Source organism: Lathamus discolor, chromosome 24 (assembly GCF_037157495.1).
Source record: "Lathamus discolor isolate bLatDis1 chromosome 24, bLatDis1.hap1, whole genome shotgun sequence".
Taxonomy (NCBI): Eukaryota; Metazoa; Chordata; class Aves; order Psittaciformes; family Psittacidae; genus Lathamus; species Lathamus discolor.
The window spans coordinates 1,195,345-1,221,551 of NC_088907.1; the positions used below are offsets into that span (position 1 = coordinate 1,195,345).

The 26,207-nt window shown below is 58.0% G+C and overlaps 3 protein-coding genes across 13 annotated transcripts; all 3 read left to right on the top strand.

The window, feature by feature from the left end:
• Positions 1 to 6,519: 6,519 nt before the first annotated feature.
• LOC136004043 (signaling lymphocytic activation molecule-like) lies at positions 6,520 to 14,018 on the top strand. Of its 2 annotated transcripts, XM_065660144.1 has the most exons (7): positions 6,520 to 6,800; positions 9,514 to 9,840; positions 10,114 to 10,395; positions 11,247 to 11,354; positions 11,833 to 11,906; positions 12,368 to 12,529; positions 12,626 to 14,018. In XM_065660144.1, exons 1-7 carry the CDS (start codon positions 6,749 to 6,751, stop codon positions 12,680 to 12,682), a joined length of 1,062 nt encoding a protein of 353 aa, XP_065516216.1. In that variant the 5' UTR covers positions 6,520 to 6,748; the 3' UTR covers positions 12,683 to 14,018. The 2 variants fall into 2 exon arrangements, with proteins under 2 accessions (XP_065516216.1, XP_065516215.1); XM_065660143.1 differs by lacking the exon at positions 6,520 to 6,800 and having other exon boundaries at positions 6,891 to 9,840.
• A 1,076-nt stretch (positions 14,019 to 15,094) lies between these two features.
• On the top strand, positions 15,095 to 21,991 carry LOC136004047 (T-lymphocyte surface antigen Ly-9-like). Of its 5 annotated transcripts, XM_065660151.1 has the most exons (9): positions 15,095 to 15,237; positions 17,037 to 17,330; positions 17,409 to 17,669; positions 17,799 to 17,825; positions 18,339 to 18,440; positions 18,596 to 18,640; positions 19,667 to 19,719; positions 20,042 to 20,129; positions 20,268 to 20,354. In XM_065660151.1, the coding sequence occupies exons 1-9, from the start codon at positions 15,111 to 15,113 to the stop codon at positions 20,273 to 20,275; spliced, it is 1,005 nt and encodes a 334-aa protein (XP_065516223.1). In that variant the 5' UTR covers positions 15,095 to 15,110; the 3' UTR covers positions 20,276 to 20,354. The 5 variants fall into 5 exon arrangements, with proteins under 5 accessions (XP_065516223.1, XP_065516222.1, XP_065516219.1 ...); XM_065660150.1 differs by lacking the exon at positions 20,042 to 20,129 and having other exon boundaries at positions 20,268 to 21,991; XM_065660147.1 differs by having other exon boundaries at positions 20,042 to 20,360.
• Positions 21,992 to 22,069: 78 nt separating this feature from the next.
• On the top strand, positions 22,070 to 25,010 carry LOC136004048 (uncharacterized). 6 transcript variants are annotated; one of them, XM_065660158.1, is made up of 7 exons: positions 22,070 to 22,536; positions 23,285 to 23,473; positions 23,598 to 23,699; positions 24,102 to 24,140; positions 24,210 to 24,274; positions 24,410 to 24,484; positions 24,567 to 24,714. In XM_065660158.1, the coding sequence occupies exons 1-7, from the start codon at positions 22,476 to 22,478 to the stop codon at positions 24,624 to 24,626; spliced, it is 591 nt and encodes a 196-aa protein (XP_065516230.1). In that variant the 5' UTR covers positions 22,070 to 22,475; the 3' UTR covers positions 24,627 to 24,714. The 6 variants fall into 6 exon arrangements, with proteins under 6 accessions (XP_065516230.1, XP_065516225.1, XP_065516226.1 ...); XM_065660153.1 differs by having other exon boundaries at positions 24,410 to 25,005; XM_065660154.1 differs by having other exon boundaries at positions 24,225 to 24,274; positions 24,410 to 25,005.
• The last annotated feature ends 1,197 nt before the right edge of the window (positions 25,011 to 26,207 follow it).

Consider the following 26,207-nt stretch of genomic DNA (forward strand, 5'->3'; position numbering starts at 1 on the left):
TGTCCTGTGCAACTGATAACCCCCCATGCCCCATAACCCCCTGTGTGCCCCACAGATTCTGTGCCCCACATCCCCTACAGACCCCACTTAGCCCACACAGATCCCCACGCCCCATAGCTCCCTGTACACCCCACATCGCCCATGTGCCCCAGAGGTCTTGGCATCCAATAAACCCCCTGTGCACCCCATAGAACCCCTGTGCCTCAAAGCCCCACAGATCCATGTGCCCCATAGATCCCCTGTGCCCCATAGATCCTGTGCCACACAACCCCCCCCCCATGCCCCATAGCTTCTGTGCGCCCCATAGCCCCCTGTGTGCCCCATAAATCCCTTGTGCCTCATAGCCTGCCCTGTGCACCCCATACCCCCCTGTGCACCCCATACCTCCCCCGTGCCCCATAGATCCCCCACTCCCCATCCCGTGCCCCCCAACCTCTCTCTGCCCCACAGCGTCAGCTCTGCCGCCTCCGCTGACCATCGGCCTTTATATGGGGCAGAGCTGGGGGGAGGGCGAATTCCTTGGGGGGGGGGGGAGCTGATGGGAGGAGAGGGGGGGTTGGTGGGAGGAGGGGGGGGGGAAGGGCAGCCCTAACCCCTGCCCCATAGCTGAGCTATGGGGCAGAGCAATGGGGCAGAGCTATAGGGCAGAGGAAGGGCTGCCCAAACCCATCGTAGGGGTGGGATGTGGGGGACGTCTATGGGGCAGGATGTGTGGATTTGGTGAGTGTGGGCCATCTATGCGGCAGAACCCCCATGTTCCCTCCCTGTGGGGGATCTATGGGGCAGGACATGGGGGTCCCTATGTGTGGGTCACATCTATGGGGCAGGACACCTGTTTTCCCTGTCTATGGGGCGTCTATGGGGCAGAACGTGTGTGTTTGCAGTCTGTAGAGGTGCATCTATGGGGCAGGAAACCTCTTTTCCTTTGTCTGTGGGGTGTCTATAGGGCAGGACTTGTGGGCCCTGCTGTATATGGGTCATCTATGGGGCAGAACAATGGGGTTCTGTCTGTGTGGTGCCTCTGTGGGGCTGAACCCCCATGTCACCTCCCTGTGGGGCATCTGTGGGGCTTGACGTGGGGGTCTCCATGTGTGGGGCACATCTATGGGGCAGAACACATGGGTCTGCAGTCGGGGGGGGGGTGCATCTTTGGGGCATCAATGGGGCAGAGCCCCCATTTCCCCTCCCTGTGGTGTCTCTATGGGCAGAACCCCCATGACCATCGCTATGCAGCATCTATGGGGCAGGACATGGGTGTCCCCATGTGTGGGGCCCATCTATGGGGCAGAACAAGAGGGTCTGCAGTTAGTGGGAGGGCATCTATGGAGCAGAACCCTCATGACCGTTGCTATGGGGCATCTATAGGGCAGGATACGGGGATCCCCATGTGTGGGGCACATCTATGGGGCAGAACAAGTGGGTCTGCAGTCAGTGGGGGAGCATCTATGGGGCAGAACCTCCATTTTCCCTCCCTGTGGTGCCTCTATGGACAGAACCCCCATGACCATTGCTATGTGGCATCTATAGGGCAGGATACTGGGATCCCCATGTGTGGGGCACCTCTATGGGGCAGAACAAGTGGGTCTGCAGTCAGTGGGGAGGCATCAATGGGGCAGAACCCCCATTTTCCCTCCCTCTGGTGCCTCTATGGGGCAGGACATGGGGGTCCCCATCTGTGGGGCCCATCAATGGGGCAGAACCTCTCATGGCAGGGGTGGGGGGGGGGCCTCTATGGGGCAGGCACTGTGGGCCTGGCTCGTGTCCCGGCACTTGTGGGGCGCTGACAGGCGGCCCCTCTATCAGGCCCCGTTATCTCCCCCCGCCCCCCCCGGCCTGGCGCCGCTGTGGGGCCGCGCTATGGGGCAGGGCCCTGGCACCCGGCCCCACACGTGGGACCCACTTTGTTCCTGCAAGAGGTGACACATTCCCACGGGGGGGGGAAGGGGGGGAGGGGGGAGGGGGGGATGGAGGGGACATTTTTGCTCCTAAAACTGTGGAATTCAGCCCCAAATCAGCCCTAAAAAGGGGGAATTTGGGGAATTTCAGCCTCTCCAGACAGATTTTGGCCCTAAAAAGTAGGAATTTGACCCAAATTGGAGGAATTTCACCGAAAACTGGAGGTATTTGGCCTGAAAAGAGGGATTTTGGGGTTAAAAAGGAGGGTTTGGGCCCCAAATTGGAGGAATTGGGTGCTAAAAAGGAGGAATTTGGGTGGAATTTGGGGAATTTCAGCCTCTCCAGACAGATGTTGGCCCTAAAAAGGAAGAATTTGACCCAACGGGAGGAATTTGACCCAAATCTGGAGGAATTTGACAAAAACTGGAGGGATTTGGCATGAAAAGAGGAATTTTGGGGTTAAAAAGGAGGGTTTGGGTCCCAAATTGGAGGAATTGGGTGCTAAAAAGGTGGAATTTGGGGAATTTCAGCCTCTTGAGACAGATTTTGGCCCTAAAAAGGAAGAATTTGACCCAAATCTGGAGGAATTTGACAAAAACTGGAGGAATTTGGCCTGAAAAGAGGAATTTTGGGGATAAAAAGGAAGGTTTGGGCCCCAAATTGGAGGAACTGGGTGCTAAAAAGGAGGAATTTGGGCTTAAAAAGGAGGCTTTTGTGTGGAATTTGGGGAATTTCAGCCTCTTGAGAGAGATTTTGGACCTAAAAAGGAAGAATTTGACCCAAACCTGGAGGAATTTGACCCAAAACAGAAAGAATTTGGCCTGAAAATAGGATTTTGGGAGCTAAAAAGGAGGATTTTGGCCCAAAATTGGAGGAATTGGGTGCGAAAAGGGGGAATTTGGGTGGAATTTGGGGATTTCCAGCCTCTCCAGACAGGTTTTGGCCCTTAAAAGGAAGAATTTGACCCAAATTGGAGGAATTTGACCCAAACCTGGAGGAATTTGGCCTGAAAAGTGGAATTTTGGGGTCAAAAAAGAGGGTTTTGGCCCAAAATTGGAGGAATTGGGTGTTCAAAAGGAGGAACTGAGCCCGAAAGTGGAAAACTGGAATCCTCCACAGGAGATTCTGGCCCCAAAAGGGAGGATTTGGACCAAAAAAGGTAGGAATTTGCCCCCAAAAAGTGCATTTGGGGGCCTAAAAAGGGGAATTTGTCCTGAAAAATGAAAAAAAAAAAAAGAAGGAAATTTGCCATAAAAGGGCAAATTTGGAATTTTTTTAGGAAAAAAAGGAATTTGGACTGAAAATGGGTTTTGTCCCTGAAAAGGAGAAATTTGGCTGGAAAATGAGCATTCCTGTGGGAAAAATGAGGAATTTGGCCTCAAAATAACAAGTTTGGCCCCAAAATGAAGGGAATTGGCCTAAAAACGAGGGTTTCAGCTCTAAAATTTTGATTTTGTCCCTGAAAAGGAGGAATTTGGCCTAAAAAGGAGGAATTTGGCCAAGAAATGATGTTTTAGGGCCTGGAATGTGGCTTTTGGGTCTAAAAATGGGTGTTTTGGGTCTAAAAATGACAATTTGAGGACTAAAAAAGACAAGTTTAAACCCTAAAAATGAGGATTTCCACCTCAGAATGAACAATTTGTCCCCAAAATGAACGTTTGGGGCCTCCAAAGGAAGATTCCAACCTCCAAAATGAAGCTTTTTTGCTCTAAAAATGGAGATTTTGGCTTAAAAATGAAGATTTCAGCTCCTAATGTGAAGATTCTGGTCTGAAAAATGTGGATTTTCATCAAAAAACATCAGATTTGGCCTCAAAATTAAGGTTTGGAGCCTCGAAATGAAGCTTTTACCCCTAAAATGAAGATTTTTTTGGGGTAAAAATGAAGATTTTTGGGTTAAAAATGAAGACTTTTGTGGTTTAAAATCAAGCTTTTGGGTTAAAAATCAAGCTTTTTGTGTTAAAATGAAGATTTCGGGTCAAAAATGAAGCTTTTTGGGTTAAAAATGAAGACCTGGGCTTTCAAAAGGTCCATTTCAGCCTCAAAAGGAAGATTTGGAGTCTGGAAATGAAGATTTTGCCCCTAATTGTTGCCATAAAATGAAGAAATTTGGCTTTCAAATGAAGATTTTGCCTCAAAAATGAAGATTTTGGGCCAAAGAATGAATTTTTGAGCTTAAAACCTGAAGATTTGGGGGCTCTGAATGAGGCTTCTGCCCCGGAGCTGGGATCCAGGCCTCCAACATGAGGATTTGGGGCTTAAACCCCAAGATTTGGGTCCTAAAGATGGCCCCTGGAGAGCACCCAAGGGAGCCATGGGGGGGTGTGCCCTCAGCTGAGCCCCAGGGGCACCCAGAGCTCCCTATGGGGCACCCCTGACCCCCCCCGCACCCCATGAGGGCCCCCATGGGTCCCCCCATTGACCCCAGTGGGAGCAGGGGTGAGCCTGTACCAGAGTCACTGGTGTCCCCATACTGGTGTCCCCATACTGGTGTCCCCAGTGTCACTGGTGCCACTGGTGTCCCCATCCTGGTGTCCCTATACTGGTGTCACTGGTGTCCTCATACCAGTATCACTGGTGTCACTGGTGTCCCCATCCTGGTGTCCCCATACCAGTGTCACTGATGTCCCCATACTGGTGTCACTGGAGTCACTGGTGTCCCCATCCTGGTGTCCCCATACCGGTGTCACTGGTGTCACTGGCATCCTCATACCGATCCCCACACCGGTGTCACTGGAGTCACTGGTGCCACTGGTGCCCCATACCAGTGTTACTGGTGCTCCATACTGGTGTCACTGGTGTCCTCATACCGTTATCACTGGTGTCTCCATACTGGTGTCACTGGTGCCCCCATACCGGTGTCACTGGTGCCCCCATACCGGTATCACTGGTGCCTCCATACTGGTGTCACTGGTGTCTCCATACCGGTGTCACTGGTGTCTCCATACTGGTGTCACTGGTGCCCCCATACCGGTGTCACTGGTGTCCCCATACCGGTGTCACTGGTGCCCCCATACCGGTGTCACTGGTGCCCCCATACTGGTGTCACTGGTGTCCCCACACTGGTGTCACTGGTGTCTCCATACCGGTGTCACTGGTGCCCCCATACTGGTGTCACTGGTGTCTCCATACCGGTGTCACTGGTGTCTCCATACCGGTGTCACTGGTGTCCCCATACTGGTGTCACTGGTGCCCCCATACTGGTGTCACTGGTGTCTCCATACCGGTGTCACTGGTGTCTCCATACTGGTGTCACTGGTGCCCTCACACCAGTGTCCCCCCCGTTGCCATGACAACCCCTCTCCCGTGCCCCGGTGCTCTCCATCATGGCCGCTTCCTCTGCCCCAGTCAGCCCCGCCCCGGGCCACTTCCCGCCCACCCAAGATGGCCGCCCAAGATGGCCGCCGTGTCTCCTGCCCTTTGAGCCCACTGTGACCACTCACTTCCCGCACCCCCTTCATCGCCCCGAGCTGCCCTGACCCTCTTTGGCCTACAAACCATGGCCGCCCAGCACCACGCCACACAAGGCCACCTCGGTGTCCGACATGGCTGCCAAACAGGGCCCCCTCAGGGAGTGCCAACATGGCGGCCAAACAGGGCCCCCTCAGTGCCCGACATGGCCGCCAAACAGGGCCCCCTCAGTGCCAACATGGCCGCCAAACAGGGCCCCCTCAGTGCCAACATGGCGGCCAAACAGGGCTCCCTCAGTGCCAACATGGCGGCCAAACAGGGCTCCCTCAGTGCCAACATGGCCACCAAACAGGGCGCCCTCAGTGCCAACATGGCCACCAAACAGGGCTCCCTCAGTGCCAACATGGCGGCCAAACAGGGCTCCCTCAGTGCCAACATGGCGGCCCAAGAGCAGAAGCTCTTCCCTGTGCGGGTGCTGAGGCGCTGGCGCAGGGTGCCCAGGGGAGCCGTGGCTGCCCCATCCCGGCAGTGCTCGAGGCCGCGTTGGGCACGGGGGCTCGGAGCAGGGGGGAATTCCTGCTTCTGCAGCCCGGAACTGGGATGGAAACGCGAGGAAAGCAAAGGGAATCGGGGGATAAAGCCCTGGAACGAGGGAGCGGAGTCCTCCCCATCCCTGGCTCTCCGTTGGAGCTGCTCCACCCCAGCACAGGGGCCCCGCCAGGCCCCGTCCCCGTGGGGTGCAGGCAAGCGCTGAGGACAAGGATTGGGTTTCCCTTCCCTCTGTAGAGCCCAAAGTTTGGGTGAATCCCAAAGGATTTGGGGCATTCCTGCCCTGATGGGCACCGGGGTCTATGGGGGGCTCCCTGCTGGGCCCCGGCCCCATGATGCTGCAGTGGGGCAGGGGTTGGCTCTGCCCCACTGCTCCTGTACCCCAATGCTCTCATTGCCGGGATGCAGGCTCTGCCCCACTGCTCCGGTACCCCAATGCTCTCATTGCCGGGATGCAGGCTCTGCCCCACTGCTCCGGTGCCCAGATGCTGTCATTGCTGGGATGCAGGCTCTGCCCCACTGCTCCTGTACCCCAATGCTCTCATTGCCGGGATGCAGGCTCTGCCCCACTGCTCCTGTACCCCAATGCTCTCATTGCCGGGATGCAGGCTCTGCCCCACTGCTCCGGTACCCAGAAGCTCTCATTGCTGGTTCCTTCCTCTTCCTGCAGGGTTGAAGACTGCAGCAGGAGGATGCTGCTGTGTGCAATGCTCGGCTTCCTCCCTCAGCCCAGCCTCCGGTGCAGCCCTCACAGTTCTGCTTTGAATACTTTCCACTGAAGACAAAAAGAAGCCGCTTTCACCCAAAACAGGAAACACGGGGCCCGTGGCAGGGCTCGCGTTGGAGGGCGCCTGGGGGGCAGTGGGGACCAAGCCCGCGGCAGGAGCAGAGGCATGGGCTGGGCTGTGCGGCTCTGCCTGCTGGTGACCCTGGGCTGCCCTTGGGGTATGTATGGATGGGGTACGGCTGGATGGGGTTTGTATGGATGGGGTAGGGATGGATGGGGTTTGTATGGATGGGGTAGGGATGGATGGGGTTGTATGTGTGGGGTTTTACGTATGTATGGGGTTTGTATGTATGGGGTATGATGTATGGGGTTTGTATGTATGGGGTTTTGTTTGGGGTTTTATGTTTGTCTCTTCCTGAAATATTCCCTTGGGATTGCTTGGCGATTTTCCCCATGAAGGTTTGGAAATCCCAAGTGGCACACCGGGCAGGTCCAGTAGAAATATTCCTCTAGGAAGTAAATGGCTTGCAACGCCAAGCTGGGGGTGTGGTGCATCCATTATAGAGGCTATTAGGGATGCATCCATTGTAGAGGCTATTAGGGATGCATCTGTTATAGAGGCTGTCAGGGGTGCATCCCTTCTAGTACTGGTCATGCTGAAGGAGGAGAGAACGGAAGGTGATGAATAGAGGAGGATGGTGATGGACACAGTGCTAGTGCAGCGCCGCTCACCGTCACTGTCCTGTGGGCTTTACGGGGGTGTTGGTAGCAGGGCAGCACCAGCTGTGAGTTGGTGTACGCAGGATGAAGATGAACTGGGGGCTTGTTTCACTCTGTGCTATGGAGGGTTCCAGATCAAGAGGTGCCAGCGGGCTGGGAGAAGGTCCCCAAGCAAGGAATATTGTGGAAAGGGACTTGCAATGGGGTAATTTGGCTGTTTCTGGGCGCTTGGAGAACCCTGGTTGGCTGTGGATGGTGTCTGGGGGTGACTGGGGCCTGGGGTGATGGTGTCCTAGGGATGATGGAGGCCTGGGGATGATGGAGTCCTAGGGATGATGGAGGCCTGGGGATGATGGAGGCCTGGGGATGATGGAGTCCTGGGGATGATGGAGGCCTGGGGATGATGGAGTCCTGGGGATGATGGTATCCTAGGGATGATGGAGTCCTGGGGATGATGGAGGCCTGGGGATGATGGAGTCCTGGGGATGATGGTGTCCTAGGGATGATGGAGTCCTAGGGATGATGGAGTCCTGGGGATGATGGAGGCCTGGGGTTATGGTGTCCTAGGGATGATGGAGTCCTAGGGATGATGGAGGCCTGGGGATGGTGGTGTCCAAGGGATGATGGTGTCCTGGATGAATGGGACCAGCACTAAGGACACTGCATCCCCACAGCTGCATGACAGGACCTGAGGTGACAGGGTCTGGTGTGCGGCATCCCTGTGCATGGCAGGGGGTTGGAACCCGATGATCTTGAGGTCCTTTCCAACCCAGCCCATTCCGGGGTTCTCTGAGCCCTCTGCCACTGCAGCTGTGTAATTCCTGCCTGCAAGACAAGGGCTTTATCCAGGACAGAGGCCGGGCAGAGCTGGGGTTCTCCTCGGCTCTGCTGGCTCACAGTCACTGCAATGCCTGCCTTGAAAAGCCCCGTGGGGTTTTCAGCCTTCCCAGCCCACCAAAAGCCCCATGAGCCCAATCCCTCTGTGAGAGCTGCTCCGCACCGAGTGCCTCCAGCCTCTCTCTATGGGCATGGCTGGGTTCATCCCTCTTCGCATCCCTCCTCCTCCAGCCTTGCTCCAGCCGAGCCATCTTCCCTGCCCAGGGTTTAACGTGATGCAAAAAGGGCTTTTCCACTGGCAGTGATGGAGGAACCTGACTGCTGAGACACCCAGCGTGCCGGGCTGTGCAGTGAATGCATCAGCGCCAGCTGCAGCTGGACCACGTGGGGTGGGTTCTATGGGGTGAGGGCTGTGCCTGATGCTGCTTTGGATGCTGGGGAGAGGGAGGCCGTAGGGATGGCTCAAGCCGCTGTGTTTTGTGCCATGGGAGGGGATCCCTCTTGCTTGGGATGGTGTCCTCAGGGCTTTCCGGGGTAATTCCTCTCTTTTCCGCTCTGGGGCAAAGCCTCACCCCAACGGAAAGACGTCGGTGGGAAATACGGGGGTGATGCTGCTGAGCTGGCGTTTCCCCGTGCTCTTTCCACCCAAAACAAACTTGTTTGTCCAGGAGGGTGGGTAAATGGGAATCACTGCCCTGCCGGGAGGGACAGCAAAGGTTCCGTAACACCAAACACCAAAGGTTTTCCAAGGGATCCAAGGGGTTGGGTGCACCGGGATGAGTGGGAGACGCTCGCACCCCTCTTCTGCAGAGCACTTTTCCATGGCCACCAAGAGATGCTCCTGGGAGCACCTCAAGCAGGAGAGGGGAGGAAGAGCAGAGGAGGGCACCGCGTCCCCTCTGAGCCCTGGACCTGCACCTCTGAGGGCTGAGGATGTGGGGTTGAGGGTGCTGGGGGGTTCCGATGGGGAAGAGAAGGCTCAGGGGGGACCTGATGGCTCCCTACAAGTGCCTGACAGGATGGAGCCAGGAGGGGCTGGGCTCTGCTCCCAAGGAACAAGGGATGGGACAAGAGGAACTGGCCTCAAGCTGCCCCAGGGCAGGTTTAGATGGAGCTGAGGAACAATTCCTGCCCCAGAGGGTGCTCAGGCATTGGAACAGGCTGCCCAGGGCAGGGCTGCAGGCACCGGCCCTGCGAGTGCTCACACCCCCTCAGTGCCATGGGGCACTGGTGGCAGTGGTTGGATTGGATGAGCTTTAAGCTCTTTCCCAACCTGACGATTCCCTGCTCCTATGACCCGGCAGAGCTGGGATGGGGGAACAGCGGCTCTGAGCGCCCTACCTGCCCCATCCCTTCTGCCCCCTCTCCTCCCAGGCAGGGTCCATGGGGTGAAGGAAACGGTGCTGGGCACCTTGGGGAAGGCGACGAGGCTGCGGATCCCCCCGGACCTCCGGGACCTCACCCTGCGCTTCGGAGCTGCCGTCTGGAAGCGGGACACCGAGGACCCGCAGAGGAAGCTCATCCTGCTCAAGTACGCGGATGGGAACTACACCAACTACGTGCAGGACCGAACCCGCTTCCATGAGCTGGACTTCTCCCTGGAGATCCTGAACACCAGCCGGCAGGACGGGCAGCTCTACGAGTACACAGTGAGCAAGGGGCCGGAGGAGAAGGTCTGGCGGATACAGCTGGAGGTCTATGGTGAGCCGTGGTGCTGCGGGAGCGCTGTGCCGGATGCTCCCAGCCTCTTGCGGTGCTGGGAGCAGGGGGACAAGGCGGGTGGGAGATGCCCACCCTGATGTCAAGGTGCTGCAGTGAGTCCAAGACCCCACCTGCATCCTGTCAGGAGCATCTGGGTTCATGCTGAGCATCTCCCTCTCTGATGCTGTTTGCACCTTAGACCGGACCCTATGGAATTAGGAGCCATTTGGATTTCCCAGGCACAACAACGGCCTCTTCCCTCCTTCTCTCCAGAGCCGGTGTCTGATCCCAGCATCCAGATCCTCAGCTGGGTGCTGGCCAATGGCACCTGCAACATCACCCTCAACTGCACTGCGGAGCGAGGGGACAGCATCTCCTACAGCTGGGGCAGTGCAGACACCAGCACCTCGGGGCCCTGCTCCCGCAACAGCAGCCTCCTGCACCTCACCTTCCCCCTGCAGAGCTCCAGCGTCTCCTGCTCCTGCACCACCAGCAACCCCGTCAGCACCCGCGTTGTCGCCTTCAACTCCTCCCAGTGCAGCCATAAGCAAACGGGTGAGTCCCCAACCCAGCTCCCTCCAGCCTCTTGCTCCTGCCCTTGCTTTGCAGGGGACTTTCTCAAGCTGCTTTAGGCAGCCTCTAAGGAGCCTTTTGCAAGCCAAGGGTCAGCTCGGGGCTGCTTCAGAAGAGGAAGGATGTGGGGGTTCAGATCCCACCTCCCTCCGCGGCCGCTGCGCCCCGGTGCTCGAGGCTCGTGTGAAAGCAGGAGGCTGCATGGTTTGGGGAGCAGAGCCCCCTCAGTGGCAGCTTCCCCCTCGCGGGCTCCTGAGGCCAGGTCACGCTCCCTCCCATGGGGGTTTCCTTGTGATGTGGGGGACTTTCTCCAGGCCCGGGCTGTGCCGTGGCTGCCCCTTTCCCTGGGGACCCAAAGGTGACCTCATGCTACAGCCCTGGGGGAAAAGCAGGAGGGGCTCTTAGAAAAGGGAGATGCTGAAATGAGGCGTTCCAGGGGCATCTGGGGCTTGTTCCTCTGCCCTCCTTGCCCCAAACCCCCTTGCACCCCTGTGTGATGTGACCATTGGTGGTCCAAGAGCAAGGCTGGAGCTGCAGAGCTCTGTCCCAGGGGGTCCCAAGGGGCTGCCTCCCCACAGGCACTGGGGGCATCCTTAGGGCTTTATGTGACCCTGATGGCACCTGCAGCCGGTTCTTTGCTGCTTGGTGCAGTCTGGAGGTGATGAAAGGATGCTCTGCTCGAGAGAAGCATTTCCTGCCCCTTGTTTCCTGTTCTACTGAATTAAACAGTCCAAAATGAGGTGAAAAAAGGCTTTTAGCAACACATCCTGCTTGGCTCTGGGTGATTGTGGGGCTGGTGGCTGATCCCATCCCCTCTCTCCCCCCCATTCCAGGCAGTGCAGGGCTGGGGCCGCAGCGTCTCCTGCTCATGGTGGTGGTGCCCATGGCTGCAGTGATGCTCATCGGGGTCCTCATGGCTGCCCGTGTGGCCAAGCCCAGTGGTGAGTGCTGTGAAGGAGAGGTGCTGGGGGTGGCTGAGGGTCCATGGTTGGGACAAGCCTGGTGGAGGGACAGAATCTGGCCCCAGAAGAATGGGCCAAAGAGTTGATCCCTATGGATCTACAGTGACCTGGATTAGTGCTGGACTTGGGAACAGTTGGACTCGATCTTAAATGTCTTTTCCAACCTGGTTGATTCTAAGGGCATCCTGGTCCTTGGGAAGGAGCAAAGCGAAGGCTCCTTAAGGGGAGCCCTTATTGCAGCTCCAGTGCCTAAAGGGGCTCCAGGAAGCCTGGAGAGGGGCTTTGGACAAGGGATGGAGAGAAAGGCCAAGGGGAATGGCTTTAACCTGCCAGAGCGGGGATGGAGATGGGATCTGAGGCACAAGCTCTTCCCAAGAAGTTCTTGGGGCGCAGGAGCGGGGATGTGACGCCAGGGCCCCCCTGAGTCCCTGCTCAGAGACTTCCTCATCCCCTGCAGCCGGGCAGGAGGGCTCGGCCCTCGCTGAGGACAGCGCAGTGCACACCATCTACTCCCAAGTGCAGCGGAGGCAGGTGAGCCACGGCCATTGCTCCTTAGGGATGGGATCCCGACACCGCAGACTGCGGAGAGCATGGACACGACCCTGATGGGATTCCTTGGATGGGGGTCTTGGATGGGGGCGGCAGCACCCCAGCTCACTGTTGGGTGCCTCTTTGTTGGTCTGCAGCACCCTATGGATGGGTGCTAACACAGCCCTGTGACTGGGGAAGGAGACGATGGGGGAGGCTTCTGCCATTCCAGGAGTCAGCCTCATCCCCGTTAATTCAGGAATTGCTGGGAATGAGGTTGGGTGCTGCAGCCCCCAGCATCTCAGGGTGGCTTTGGGGACAGAGCGTGGGTTTTGGACCCACTGCTCCCCAAGTCCTACCCAGCACAAAGTGGGGAGGAAACGGTGGGTCCATGGAGGGGAGAGGGAGGGAAGGGTCCCCATGGTGAGCTCTGCGCTGCTGCTCACCCTTTGCTCTCTGTGCAGAAGCAGAAAGGAGCCTCCATCACCGAGCACCCCTCCTGCATCACCATCTACACCACAGCCACCGGCCAGCCCTTGGACACGGCACTGGTCCCCAGCACAGCCCCTTGTGCCCCACGGGACCCCCTGGCGCAGCCCCACACCCTGCAGGGCCACCTCGTACAGGTAAGGGTGGTTCTGCCCCCATGGGCATCACCGCGGGGTGACCCACATCTCCCCCCAGCTCAGGCCCCTCTTTTGCTTCCCTGTTTCTTGCTGCAGAGCCCCAGCAAGGAGCCCACGACGGTTTATGCCAGCGTGATGATGCCCACGGCCTGAGCCTCTGCAGGCAGCCTCTGCTCCATGGACACCAACATCACATTCCTGGCTTGATGAAACCCCCCTCATCCCTGTGGGACTGGGGCAAACCCCTCTGGCACACAGCCGAGCTGGGGCTGCCATGTGGAGAGGGATGGCAAAGAGCAGGGCTGAATGAAGCAAGGCAACAAATCTCCTTGGGTTATGGTTAAGGGGAGATGCTGAAGCATTGGGAGAGGGTAGAAGGGCTCTGGATGCAGCCGGGCACGAGTGACACAGAGAGAATCGGCTCCTCGGAGGGGAAGGGTCCAGCCCCTCAGCTCCCTACAGCACCACCGGGAAGCGTGGAGCTGGTTTGGATCCCAGCCTCACCCCTCTGCCCCGTGGGCTCCCACTCAGCCTCCGTGAGGCTTCACTAGAGGGAGCACCAGGCTCGTGGTGCCGGTGATGCGGGCTCAACAGCAGAGGGCTATAACGAAAGTGGGTCTGCTATAACCAAAGTGAGTTTTCTATGACAAAAATGATTTTTCTATGACCAGAAGTGATTTTTCTATAACCAAAGTGATTTTTCCATAACCAGAAGTGATTTTTCTATGACCAAAGTGATTTTTCTATGACCAGAAATGATTTTTCTATGGCCAGAAGTGATTTTTCTATGACCAGAAGTGATTTTTCTATAACCAAAGTGATTTTTCCATAACCAGAAGTGATTTTTCTATGACCAAAAATGATTTTTCCATAATCAGAAGTGATTTTCCTATGACCAGAAATGATTTCTCCATAACCAGAAGCGATTTTTCTGTGACCAGAAGCGATTTTTCTATGACCAGAAATGATTTTTCCATAACCAGAAGTGATTTTTCTATGACCAGAAGTGATTTTTCTATGACCAGAAGTGATTTTTCGTTCAACTTCTGTTCCAGAAGCGGTTCTGAAACCGCCGGGTTCCTGCTGCAGAAGGTTTTGCAATGCCCTGGAGGCTGAGCTCAGCCTGATTCCTGCACTGGGAGCACCCGTGTCCCTGCTTGGGCAATGCCTCTCCACACTTCTCCATCCCCATCCTTTCCCACTGCTGACTGTAGGGACAGGCAAGGGTTTTCCTTGGACTCTTCCCAAAGACTATTGAAAGCTGAATTTGAAGCAGCCCCTGCCCATGGCCTGGCCATCCCCTGCCCACAGCAGATCCCACATTCCCTTTGGAAATCCCCCAGGGATGCTGGAGGGGGCCTGGATGAAGGACAGTGGCTGTCAAATCGTTCCAAGTCCGAGCTATTTTATGATCCCAAGGGAACGCAGCTCACCCAGCAGGGCTGATTAAGGGAAAGGGAAATAAATGTATGGTAAAGCCTTTTGGAAAGGGTTGCTGGACGAGTGTGTCATAGGCTGCTCCAGCACATCAGCTGAGCTGCTTCCTTGGAAAAGTCTCCAAAGCAGCAGCTTCACCAGGATCATGGGCAGGACCACAGAGGGACAAGGTTTGTGACTCTAAAAGGAGGTAAAAGCCTCATCCTGTGCCTGGTGCTTGGTGCAGGATTTAGCCTGGTGCTGCTCCTTGCAGGGTGATGGAGCGCCCTGTGATGGGGCACCCAAACACGGCTTCACGCGGACATGGGATGCTTGGGATGGGGAAGGGTTCCAGTGACAATGCTGATGGTGCCAATGGGTGGCATTGAGCCGCGGTGCCACAGAGATGTTGGCTCCAGGGGATGGTTGGAGGAGACAGAGGGGGTTCCAGGGTGGTCCATCCCCTGGGTGCCTCTTTGTGCGTTAGCCCACAAGAGGAGCCTGTCCCCAGTGTCACAGCATCCCTTATGGAGCATACCCTGGTGACACTGGTCCACAGCACCAGCATGCTTGTGGGTGATGGGTTCCATGCTACACCTCTCCAAGCTGGTTCCTGTAGGGAAGCTGGGCTGTTTGTCACACAGAGCCTTGGTGCTGCTCTTTGTCCCACATGCCACGCTCCTCTTTGCTTGGAAATGGAGCTCTTCAGCTGAAGTTTTCATTGGGATTCCTTCCAGTGCCTAAAGGGGCTACAAGAAGCCTGAAGAGGAGCTTTGGACAAGGGATGGAGGGACAGGACAAGGGGAATGGCTTAAACCTGCCAGAGGGGAGATGGAGATGAGCTCTTAGGCAGAAGCTCTTCTGTGATGGGGCACTGGAGTGGGTTGAATGGAGATGCTGTGGCTGCAGTGTTCAAATCCAGGTTGGGCACAGGGGCTTGAAACAAGCTGCTCCAGTGGAAGGGGTCCCTGCCTGTGGAGCTGGATAAGCTTTAAGGTCCCTTCCGACCCGGACCAGTCTGGGTTCTCCGTTTATCCCCTGTCTATTCTATATTCATACCCATTGGCCCCACGTCTCCATCTGACGCCACTGGTGGCCCCAGCCATTGGATGAAGCAGTTATCTCCACCCATCCAGATGTGGAAGGGACGGCCGTGTGCACACAGATGCTCACGTCCCTCTTGCTGCCACGAGCTGTGGTACATGCTGGGTGCAGAGAGCTCCCCTCCATGCGCCGTGGGTTGATGGATGGGTTTTGGTGCCTGATGCTTGCCTTCATCCTTCAGCAAGCGAGTAAGTGCCAGATGCTCCTTCTCCCTCAGCAATGGAAGGCCCATGGGGAGGTTTAGGCTGGAGACCAGGGATGGATGGGACCAGTGGTGCAGGATCCATGTAGGGATGTCCTGAGGATGTTGGGCAAACCAGGGTGAAAGATGCCCAGCACGGCCCAGTGCTGGCCCCTCACTCTCCTGTGCAAATGAGTGACTGCATCAGGTCTCGGCTCCAGTCCATCTCCATCCAGCTGCTGTCAGATGTGCACCGGTGGCTGGGTTTGATGCTCTCCGCTCAGGGGCTGTTCCCTTTGTGTTGTCCCTGAGTTTTCCCTGCCCCCACGGGTTTGTGGGGGGGAATTTGGGGCTGTTCGGAAGAGGGGACGCGTTCTGGCTCCTTTCAGGCAATGGGAAATGGGCAGGGACGTTGGCTTGGGGGGGGTTTTGCCCCCGGATGAGCCCTGCAGTGTCCTTATCTACTGCTTCAGCAGAGCTTCCTCCAGCTCTATCTGCCTGAGCAGCTTTTCCTTCCATGCGGTCAGAGATGCCCGTTCTGGGAACCGGAGATGCAGAACCCTGGGGTGAGGTTGGAACGCTGGGCTCCGGCTGCCTGCCTGGGCCAGGATCAGGTCCCTTTCCAAGCACTGGGAACGCAGCCTCCATCCCCAGCCCACACTAGGGAGCAGTGACTTTAACTTGGGGATGGAAAGTCTTCTTCCTGCTTGGAAAAGAGGGAACCAGCTCCACATTTGGCGGAGAAGCTTTTTGCGTGCTTAGAGCTTAACTTGGCCCTTGCAGGCTGGTGCTGAGAGGAACCTGCCTGAGCTGTTGCAAGCTTCTCCTTGCGCTTTCATTTTGTACCTCAGGGCTCAGCCCCTTGAACCCCTCCGCACATGGGAAGCTGCTTCACGAGCACTTTGAGGGATGTGAAAGCGCAAGTCCCAGTGTGGGACCACAGAGTCAAATGGATCCTTTATAATACAAAGGAATTCCCTAATTCCTGCCATCACCCCAGCTCCTCAGTGCTCCGGGATCAGTGATGCAGCGTGCGTCCTTATCCCAAGGGATACTCCGGAGGCTTCGTGTGTTTGCAGCCCGGAAAACCTCTCATCTGCTGGGCTGCATGAGGAGGGGAGTGCCCGTGGGGTCACGGGGGGATCCTGCTCCTCTGCTGCGCTCTGTGAGACCCCCCCTGCATCCTGCATCCGGCTCTGGGGCAGCAGCACCACAGGGACCTGGAGCTGCTGGAGGCCGCGGAGCTGCTGCGAGGGCTGGAGCAGCTCTGCCCTGGAGCCAGGCTGAGAGAGCTGGGCTGGGGCAGCCTGGAGAAGAGAAGGCTCCTGAAGGGGAGACCTGAGAGCAGCTCCAGTGCCTAAAGGGGCTGCAGGGAACCTGGAGAGGGGCTTTGGACAGGGGCCTGTAGGGACAGGGCAAGGGGAATGGCTTGAACCTGCCCGAGGGGAGACTGAGCTGAGCTCTTAGGCAGAAGCTCTTCCCTGTGAGGGTGCTGAGGCGCTGGCACAGGGTGCCCTGAGAAGCTGTGGCTGCCCCATCCCTGCAGTGCTCAAGGCTGGGTTGGAGCATCCTGCTCCAGTGGAAGGGGTCCCTGTCCATGGGGCTGGGTGAGCCTCAAGCTCCTTTCGACCCAAACCAGTGTGATCCTATGACGTTACCCGCAGTGGAACAGGGGTGCTGTGCGCTACGGCCCCTGGGGCTCAGCCTGACCATGGTGTCACAGCGGCTGGGGTTTTCTTTCCACCTACGGCCCCTTCCCCACATCCTGTCCCTGGGCTCAGCGCTCAGCCCCGCTTCTCTCCCCAGCACACAGCACCAGCGGGGAGGAGGTGATCGGCGCCGTGGGCAGCTCCGTCACCTTCCACCTCCAGAGCCTGGAGGGAGGAGCTGCAGCCTGGAGCTTCCACAACGACGTGGTCGTGACCGTGCGGTTCGGGGACCCTCCTGAGGCCACCTTCTTTGACGACAGCTTCAAGCCCCGCTTGGCCTTCCCCGGGAACGGCAGCGCGCTCAGCATCTCCCGGCTGAGACTGGAGGATGCTGGTACCTACACGGCCAAGAGCGCAGGGGTGAAAACCACCTTCACTTTGCACGTTTACGGTAAGAACCTTCCACCGTTGACTCTTCGCTTTACGCCCTGTGCGAAACGGGGGCTCTGACAGCTCCCTGCGTGCCCAGGGGAGCTGGAAGCGCCCACGGTGACCTGCGCCGGGCAGAACTGCTCAGCCGGCGTCTGCCGCTACGCCCTGCTCTGCACCGCGTCCGGAGCCGGCGCTGGCAACGTCTCCTACACCTGGAGCGTGGGGAGCACGTGGGGACCCGGGGCCACGGTGCTGGTGGAGGAGCCACCCCCGGAGGAGCCGCTCCTCACGTGCACGGCGCAAAACCCCGTCAGCAGCCGCAACGTCACCGTCAGCTCGCCCGCTGCCCTCTGCGCAGGTAAGAGGTGCTGGGGAAGGGCCCTATCCTGTGTCCCGTGGCTCCAGCTTCCCCCTGAGCTGTGCTGACCCAGCAGGGGCATTGACCTCTCTCCTGTTCTCTTCCCTCCCCGTGCTGCCCATGCTGCAGAAATCACAACCCGGCCTCCCAGCGATGGTGAGCTCCCAAACTGTCCGTGTCCAGCCTCGCTCTTCCACGCCTGAGCGTGCCCGAGCCTGTTCCTTGTCCACTGCGGGGTCTGGGGGGAGCGGGTGACCCCTCAAAACCCTGCTGTGGGATGGCAGCAACAAAGCCATTCCTGCAAGGCAGCGGCAGGGCCAAGGATGGGCTGCAGGGGGGAGCTTGCCGGGTTTTCCAGTGGGGTTTTTCCCACCCATGGAAACCCCGGAAGGCAAAGGGACATCAGTGGGGAAAGCTGAGGCCATGGAGGGGCTGGGGCCGGAGTCTCCCGGCCACTGCTCTGTCGCTGCTCTGTCTGCAGCATCGCTCATCTTCATGCAGCGCCATCGCCTCTTTTCCATGTTGGACCATGGAGTAAGGGTGCCTGTGAAGCAGGGAAGGGCTCAGCATGGTGTGGAAGCACGGCCGTGCCCGTTTCCCCCCACTCTGATGCTGGGAAGAGCCAGATCCACTCTGGGATGTTGTTACTGGACCTTGTTCTCTTTCCAGGCGCCCACTCCAGCAGCAAGGCCGTGATTGCGGCAGCAGCGGTGGCCGGATCTGGAGTGCTTTTAGCATCAGTTATCCTCGTGTTCTGCTGTAAACCCAAAGGTGAGCAAACCCTGCGGGTACCTGAGAGTCCCATCCATGGGAGTCCATCGTGGCCCCGACACCCGGGGGGCTGCAGGTGCTGGAGCTGAGGATGCTCCGTGGGGTTTGCTTTTGTTGCTGCTGCTGACAGGAGCCCCCGTGTTGCTCTCCCCCAGGCTGGAGGATCTTCCATGTGCCTGCAGATGAGGCTGTGAACACAGGTAGGGCACTGGGGCTGCCCCAGGCACTTCCCTCCCTCCAGCCCCCTTTTTCCTGGTGGGAACATCCCGGATGCATTGAAAATCAGCAGGGAAATCATCCGCTGCTGGGGCTTGGAACCAGAGCGGACCCCAACCCCTCCCCGCACCCTCACCCTGCACGCATGGAAGTGAGCTCCAAGAGGTGACCCCGATGGTGTTCCTGAGGCTGAAGCTCTGCTCTTCCCCAGTTTCCTGCTGGAAAACTTGGTGCCAGCCCACCAAGAAGGAGCTGGGAGCACAGCCATGAGGCCACCAAAGGATCGGGATGCTCAGGGCTGATTTGTGACGCAGGCTCGTGCCCATCGCTGCTACAACGGGGCCGGTGCCCAGCACGGATCCCACTGCCTCTTCTTCCTTCCATCCATGGAAAACCTTGTTTCCATCAGCTCGCGGCAATGGGGGAATTCCTGCCTTGTCTCTGCCTGTGCCTGGATGTTGGGGTGCACTCAGCACCAGGACCATGGGCTCCTCCCACCCAGTCCTTGAGATCCAGCTCTTCCATCAGGAACTATGGGCAAAGCATCCCCCTGAAGCAATCCCTGCCCTGCCTGAAGCCTGCATTGCTCTTCCTCCAGTGCTGCCAATGAGGGACACGGGAATTTTGACCCTCAAATGGGATTATGAAGGATTTCAATTGTCTCTCCTCTGATGAGACAAAGAACGAGCTGATGCTGCCATGGTGGCAATGTCTGAAGGAGAGACAAAGGCATCTCGCCCTCTGAAAGCACCCGGGGATCTTGTATTGGAATGGGAAGAGCTGGTTTGCACTGGCGCACGCTGGCACTGCCATCCTTTGAGCTGGAAGCAAGCGCCCTGCTCCCAACTCCAGTGGGGCAGAAAGGGGGATGCAAAGCGATGCTTCACCTCCCCACAGACCCACATCAAAGCCCTCCAGCCCCTCTCAGCCTTCTTTAAGCCGGGATTCCCACCATTCCCTTTCACCATAGCCTGTTCCCTCGCTGACCTTCCCCTCTTTTCTCCTTGCAGAGGCCAGAGCAGAGTACACCACGGTGTATGCCCAGGTTGGCCCCTTCCAGCAGGTGAGTTCATGCGCATTCATCCCCATCCTCTGGGGACGTGGCTGCACCAGGATGCAGATGCGGGGGTTCCCTGCATGGCGTGGGGATGACGTGGGGAGGAAGGACCGCAGCTGGGCAACCTCAGCCTATGGGTTCCTTTTGGGAACTTGAATGGGGACCTGGTGCTGGCGCTGCCCCAGGAGCGCCCAGTGTGGCCACAGCCGCCCGCAGTGCATCACCAGGGTCTCTGTCCCCAGCCCCACTGAACCTGGTTTCCTTGGCTCACCCAGGCGCTGGGATGCCTCCAAGCCCTGGAAACTCCTTTTAAAGCCTTTTTCCCCAGGTCTACCTGCAAGAGGGCTCCAAGACGGCACTGACCCTCGGGGCTGGGCAAGACCCCAGGGAGAGAGACGTAACTCCTGGAACCACAGGCAGGAGCAGATGGGTCCTCACTGGGCTTTCCTGGGCTCCAGAGCATCAAACCAAGCCCATGGGTCCCCTCTCTCTTGCCAATGGAGGGATTGGGTGCTGTGAGCCCAAGCAAAGCTTTTGTCCCTTTGTGATTGCAGATGGATGATGAGAAGATGGGTAAGGACCTGCCAGCCTGCTGGGAGGAGGAGGACGAAACCCTCCGCACATTGATCGACTGGTGGGAGCAATACTCCAGTTTGCTCTGAGTGCGGTGCTGCTCCCATTGCTACCCTCTCTGGAGGGAGGAAGGATCATGGAACCATGGAACCATGGAATCAACTGGGTTGGAAAAGACCTTTAAGACCATTAAACCAAACCATTCCAGCACTGCCAAGGCCACCAGTGCCCCATGGCACTGAGGGGGTGTGAGCACTCGCAGGGCCGGTGCCTGCAGCCCTGCCCTGGGCAGCCTGTTCCAATGCCTGAGCACCCTCTGGGGCAGGAATTGTTCCTCAGCTCCATCTAAACCTGCCCTGGGGCAGCTTGAGGCCGGTTCCTCTTGTCCCATCCCTTGTTCCTTGGGAGCAGAGCCCAGCCCCTCCTGGCTCCATCCTGCCAGGCACTTGTAGGGAGTCAGAAGGTCCCCCCATGATCCAGAGCTGTGGCCGCAAGTCCAGTGCTCCCAGTGCAAGGACGTGAGCTGATGCTCCTGATGGGCCACAAAGATGCTCCCAAGCGGAATGGCTTGAACCTGCCCGAGGGGAGACTGAGCTGAGCTCTTAGGCAGAAGCTTTTCCCTGTGAGGGTGCTGAGGTGCTGGCACAGGGTGCCCAGAGAAGCTGTGGCTGCCCCATCCCTGCAGTGCTCAAGGCCAGGCTGGAGCATCCTGCTTCAGTGGAAGGGCTCCCTGCCCGTGGCTTTAGATGAGCTTTAAGGTCCCTCCCAACCCAAACCATTCCAAGCTTGTGTGATTCTGTGATTCCTGGGATTCGCCCTGCAGCACCTCACAGTTTGGAGCCTCCCAATGGAGGCCGGGAAGAGCTGAGGAGCCTCTTAGCACCCTTTCTTCCTGTTTCTTTGCCCTGTACTTCTCAACGTGGCAAATACTTTGGCTGCTTCATTTGATTGTTCACCCGAGAGGAAGCAAGGATAACGCTTGGTGGTGGAAAGCTGAAGATGGAAACTCACCTGCATTCACCCAGCAGCACACCCGGGAGCTGCCCTTTCAGTTCTGGCTGCTTCTGCAGTGCTCCTGGTCCTGCTGGGGACCTTGCAGACCTCACAGCCCCCAGCACCGTGCTCAGCATCGCTTTGTGCCAGCAGCAAGCGGTTCGTGGTCCCCTGAGATGCTCTCATGGTCCATAGGCAAGAGATGATGCAGCCTGGGGGCGAACAGGACAAGGAACGTGGCTGATGCTGTTCCACTGCACTGCTTTGATGTGCTTGAAGATGAGGTTTAATTCTTGGGTGAGGTATTTGTATGGAGGCTTTAGGAGGAGAGCAGCTTCCCAAGAGATGCGGGGATGCTGCGCAGGGCACTACTGGCTGCATCCCACCGGGATGCACGTCCTGCAGCAGCGCCTGCGGGCTTCACCCAGAGCTGGGATTTACCAAAGCAGGGGATACCCAGCGAGCAGGACATGGGGCACCCAAATCCCTGCGCCCCAAATCCCCCCCCGAACCAGCAATGGAGCCCAGCTCCCACACTGGCACCAATTTTCCGGTGCTGCCAGACAATGGGAAGCCTCTTCCCGTGCCGCTTCCCTCTGCTCTTTGTCTTGTCTGTGGAGATAGTAAATTATTCAGGGATGAAACTGGAGATCCCTTGGAAGTGCCTGGCGCAGGGGAGCCCTCCAGGAATAAAAATGCCAGACACATCCGAGCTCAGTTTCCGCTTGTGAAGGATTTGAGGTGAAACCAGGCCGTTTTTGGCAGTGATTTGTTCGCTCCCTGCATTTTCACAATAGGTGTTTGCGTTTCTCCCATCCACGCTGATCAGTTCAAAACACACCCCGTGGATCACGCGTTTGACCCACGCATTGGCCGTGTGGCACCAAATTTGCCCTTGTACCTCCAATCCCCAGCCTGGACAAGGCTTAAACCAGGGGTGATGGCACCGTGGGCCGGTCCAAAGGGAGCTGGGGCAGCGCTGGAGCATCACCGGAGCATCACCTCCTGCTTTGCCCGTGTCATGGGATCTATCCCTTATGCTGGTCATAGCCCCAAAATACCCCCCCCCCCCCCGGGATGGTTTCTGGCCATTAATCACCCTATTTCAGTGCCAGCACCTTTGAGCTCACAGGAAGCCGTTGGTGGGGCAAAAAGGGGAAGGAAGACATTGCGAGAGGGAGCAGTGGAAGGGGAGGATGGAGCCCCGAGGCGTGGGGATGGGCTGGCTCTGCATGGCAGTGCTCTGCTCCGGAGCTGGTGAGTGGGGTTCTGGGGTTCCCTCCATCTATGGGGCTGCGAGAGGAGGAAGAGGAGGAGGAAGGGGCGATGTGAAGGCAGCGGGTGTGCGACCACGGTGCCTGCTCAGGGGCCCCTTTGCAGCAGGGCAGGATGCTCCCCTGGACATTGCATGGGGGAAAAGGCTTAGGCCATGGCTTTATGGCTTGTTTGGGGTCTGGCTCATGTGCAGGGCTTGAACTGGGGCTCCCTGGGCTCTCCCAGCATTGATTTGGGCCCCAAATCCCCACCCTGGGCTCCCTCTGCCCAGTCCTTTGCTGGCCAAGGGGCAGGGATGCTCATTGACCACCCGGCCCCTTGCTTGTCCACATCCCACTATGGGCTGGGTTGCTTGAGGACCCCGTTCCACCACCACAGAGCACCCCTTGGTGCTGGCACCAGTGGGATGCTGCTGGTGGTGTGGCCCTGCATAAGTTCCAGCAAGCCTTTGCCAGCACCCACCATGGCAAAGCCACCGGTAGCATCCTCTTCCTCAGGGGGTGTTTGTCTCAGTGTGAACGTGGTGGGAGGGCGATGCCATGGATCCATTGGCATCCCTTTGTCCCAGGTCCCGAGGCCTCTCCCTAAGCCGTGGTGCTGTGGTGCAGGCTGAGCTCCTGGTGTGGGGCCATGGTGGTGCAGCCCCCGGCTCTGCAGCCCCATTCCCTCTCCATAGGGGCAGTTTTGGTGTGGGGAGGCGTTGACATCAATTGATGCCCCTCATTCCCAGCTCTCATCCTCAAAGAGGACACAGACCATGGTGATGATGGCCTGGAGCTGCTGACAGACCCCAACACAACCACTGGGGATACAGAGGAGCTGACGACGTGGCCAGCAGCCTCCCCAACCCCTCCTTGGAGCAGGGGCCCCGTCACCACCACCGTGCAGCCACAAAGAGATGCTGCAGGCAACAAAACACGTGAGTCCCATGGAGGAAGGCAAAGATGCAGCTTGGGAATGGCCTGCATCCCCCAGAGACCTTTCGCCGCATCCCTTTGGCCACCTGCGGGCAGCCTGGCCGCATCCCCTATCTCTTCCCTTAGGAAACGCATCAGCTCTTCCCATCAAGTACTGGTCCCCTGCCATCTTTGTGGTGGTTGCTCTGCTCGTGCTCTTCTTCACCTACCGATGGACCAAGGGGGAAGGTGAGGGCCCCATTGGGCTGCAGCTGCCCCCTTTTTGCTCAGCAGCGCGTTGGGCTGGCAGGAAGAGGTACCAGCCACCTCCCAACCCACATCCTCAGAGCAGTGGGACAGTCACTTGTTCTGGTGCAGCTGGGTGAGCTCTGGGTGCGTGCTGGAGCAGGGGGGACGAAGCAAGAAACCCCTTGGCCATGGTGGGGCTTCCCCCTTGCTCACTTTGGCTCTAAAAGCCCAGGTTTTAACCCATAACTCCCTCTCCTGCCCCGCTGTGCACCTCTTTGCGGCCAGCTCTGCCCTTTGCTCTAGCACAAAGCTCAGGTTTTCCTCCTCCTGCAAACCCCAAAGCTCACATCTCAGGAGGGGTTTGCAAAGCCCTTGTAACCCCTACATCTGCCCCGGCCGCAGGGACCCGGGACCGAGCCGCCTCCACCAGTGACTCCTCAGGTGAGCTGTGCTCACGCTGAGCCTCGGACCCTCCTTGCCGTGGGCTCGGCCCCGTGAGCCGCATCCCAGCTCCTTGCCTTGCAGATCTGGGAGCCCTGGATGCCACCAGCACCCCCAGACCCGCGGCTGCCCAGGTGAGCTGGGAGCCCTGCGCGGTTCAGGCAAGCCCCAGCCTGGGCCTCGGTTCCCCCCCCCCGGCACGGAGGAGGAGCACCCAGCACCCGGGGATGGGGATGCTCAGCGCAGCTCCTCAAGCTCTCCTCTTGCAGGAGGAGAGGAAGGAGCCAGAGAAACCCCGAGCCCCGGAGTGCACTGAAACCGCCTTCAGCGAGCAGGACCCCCAGGTACTGCACCCCAATGCACTGAGCCCCAGTGCAGGGGTGGGGGGACACTGCCCCCCCAGCATCTCATTTTGCTTCTCTCCAGCCCGATACCCCCCCAGCTACCAGCGGTCCCCATTGCTCCGGGGAGCCCGGTGCCGATTGAGTGCTCCCGGTGGCTTCCAGACATCCCCAGGGAGGCCGAGGCCGCCCAGAGGGGCAGCGTGGGCACTGAGACGGGAAGATGCTCCAAGCATCGTGTGCCCCTGCGGTCCTAACCCTATGGATGCCCAAATCCTGGTGGGAATGGGGACCTGCGTGGGACGTGGGGTTTGGGATGCCCGAGCTGGGCACAGCAGAGCCAATAAAGACGGATTTCACCCCAGAACCCCATGGGTTTCCCTGCTGGGGAGGAAGCCCCCCCCCAGCCCCATTGTCACGTTTTCCCCATGGCTTGGAGCGGAGCAGAGGCGGTGGTGACAGAGAAAGGTGCAAAAGGCAAAGGAAACGCCGACGGTGGGGCCCGGTGAATCAGCGCTGCAGGGGGGCCCCCATCAGTCCGGGGGTGTGGGGTGCAGGTGGGTGCTGGGGGGGGGGCATGGGTGACCCAGCGAGGTGACCACAGGGGCAGGAAGAGGCTCTGTGGCCCCCCCGGGAGAGGTGCAATGGGGGGGACTCAACCCCCAGCAGAGGGGTTGGGAATCTGGGAATGGGCATTTTAGTGCGAGGTGTCCCTGCCCATGGCAGGGGGGTTGGAACTGGGTGATCTTGAGGTCCTTTCCAACCCAAACTATTCTATGATTCTATGATTTCAGCAGCCCCCCCCCATCCCAAACCCTTCACCACCAACCCCAACTGCCTTGGTCCCCCAGAGCCTTGTTCATCCAAACCCCGCGCCCCATGAATCCCAAATCCCTGCAAACCCAAACCCTCGGTCCCATCAGACCCCGAGGTTTGTGTTCAAGGGGCTGGACATTCATGGCCACACCAGTGGTGGGTGGCCCTGGTTGAACCTGGATGAGCTTTGAGGCCCTCTCAACCCAAACCAGGCCGGGGTCCTGTGATTCTGTAAATCCCAAATCCTTGGTCCCCACAAGCCCCCAAACCCTTTTCTCCATGGATTCCAAGCCCTTTTCCCCATAGAACCCCAAAACCCTGGCCCCAGAAACCCCTTGACCCTTTAGACCCCAACCCTCAAGCCCTTGGTGCCCATAAACCTTTGGACCCTCCTAAACCCCAATCCCTGTAAAGCCCAAACCTTTGGGGCTCCTTAAACCCCAAATCCTTGCCCTCCATAAACTCCAAATCCTTCATCCCTCAACCCCCAAATCCCTGGCCCCATAGACCCAAAATCCATGGTCCCCCCCCAACCCCAAGCCCTTGTCCTGCACCGGGAGCAGGACGAGGTTCCCTCTCAGCGCATCTCTTGAGCAGGGACCTAAACCTGCTTCTTCACCCCAAAGCATCGGCGTGGAAGAGAAAATCGCCATCACCATCATCATCATCATCATAAAAAAAAGTCAAAAAGGGTTTATTTTTTATATATATATAAAAAAAAATTTGTACAGTTTTAGTTCCTCTATGAAAACCAGAAACCAACCAAACTTCCTACCACGGCCGCACGGCTTCGAGCCACTGCAAACTGCAAAACCAAGCTTTTTATATATTAACAAAACCCCCCCAATTTTACACTTTACAACTTTCTACACGCATGCACAAGGGCTCGGCTCGGCGGAAACGCAACAAC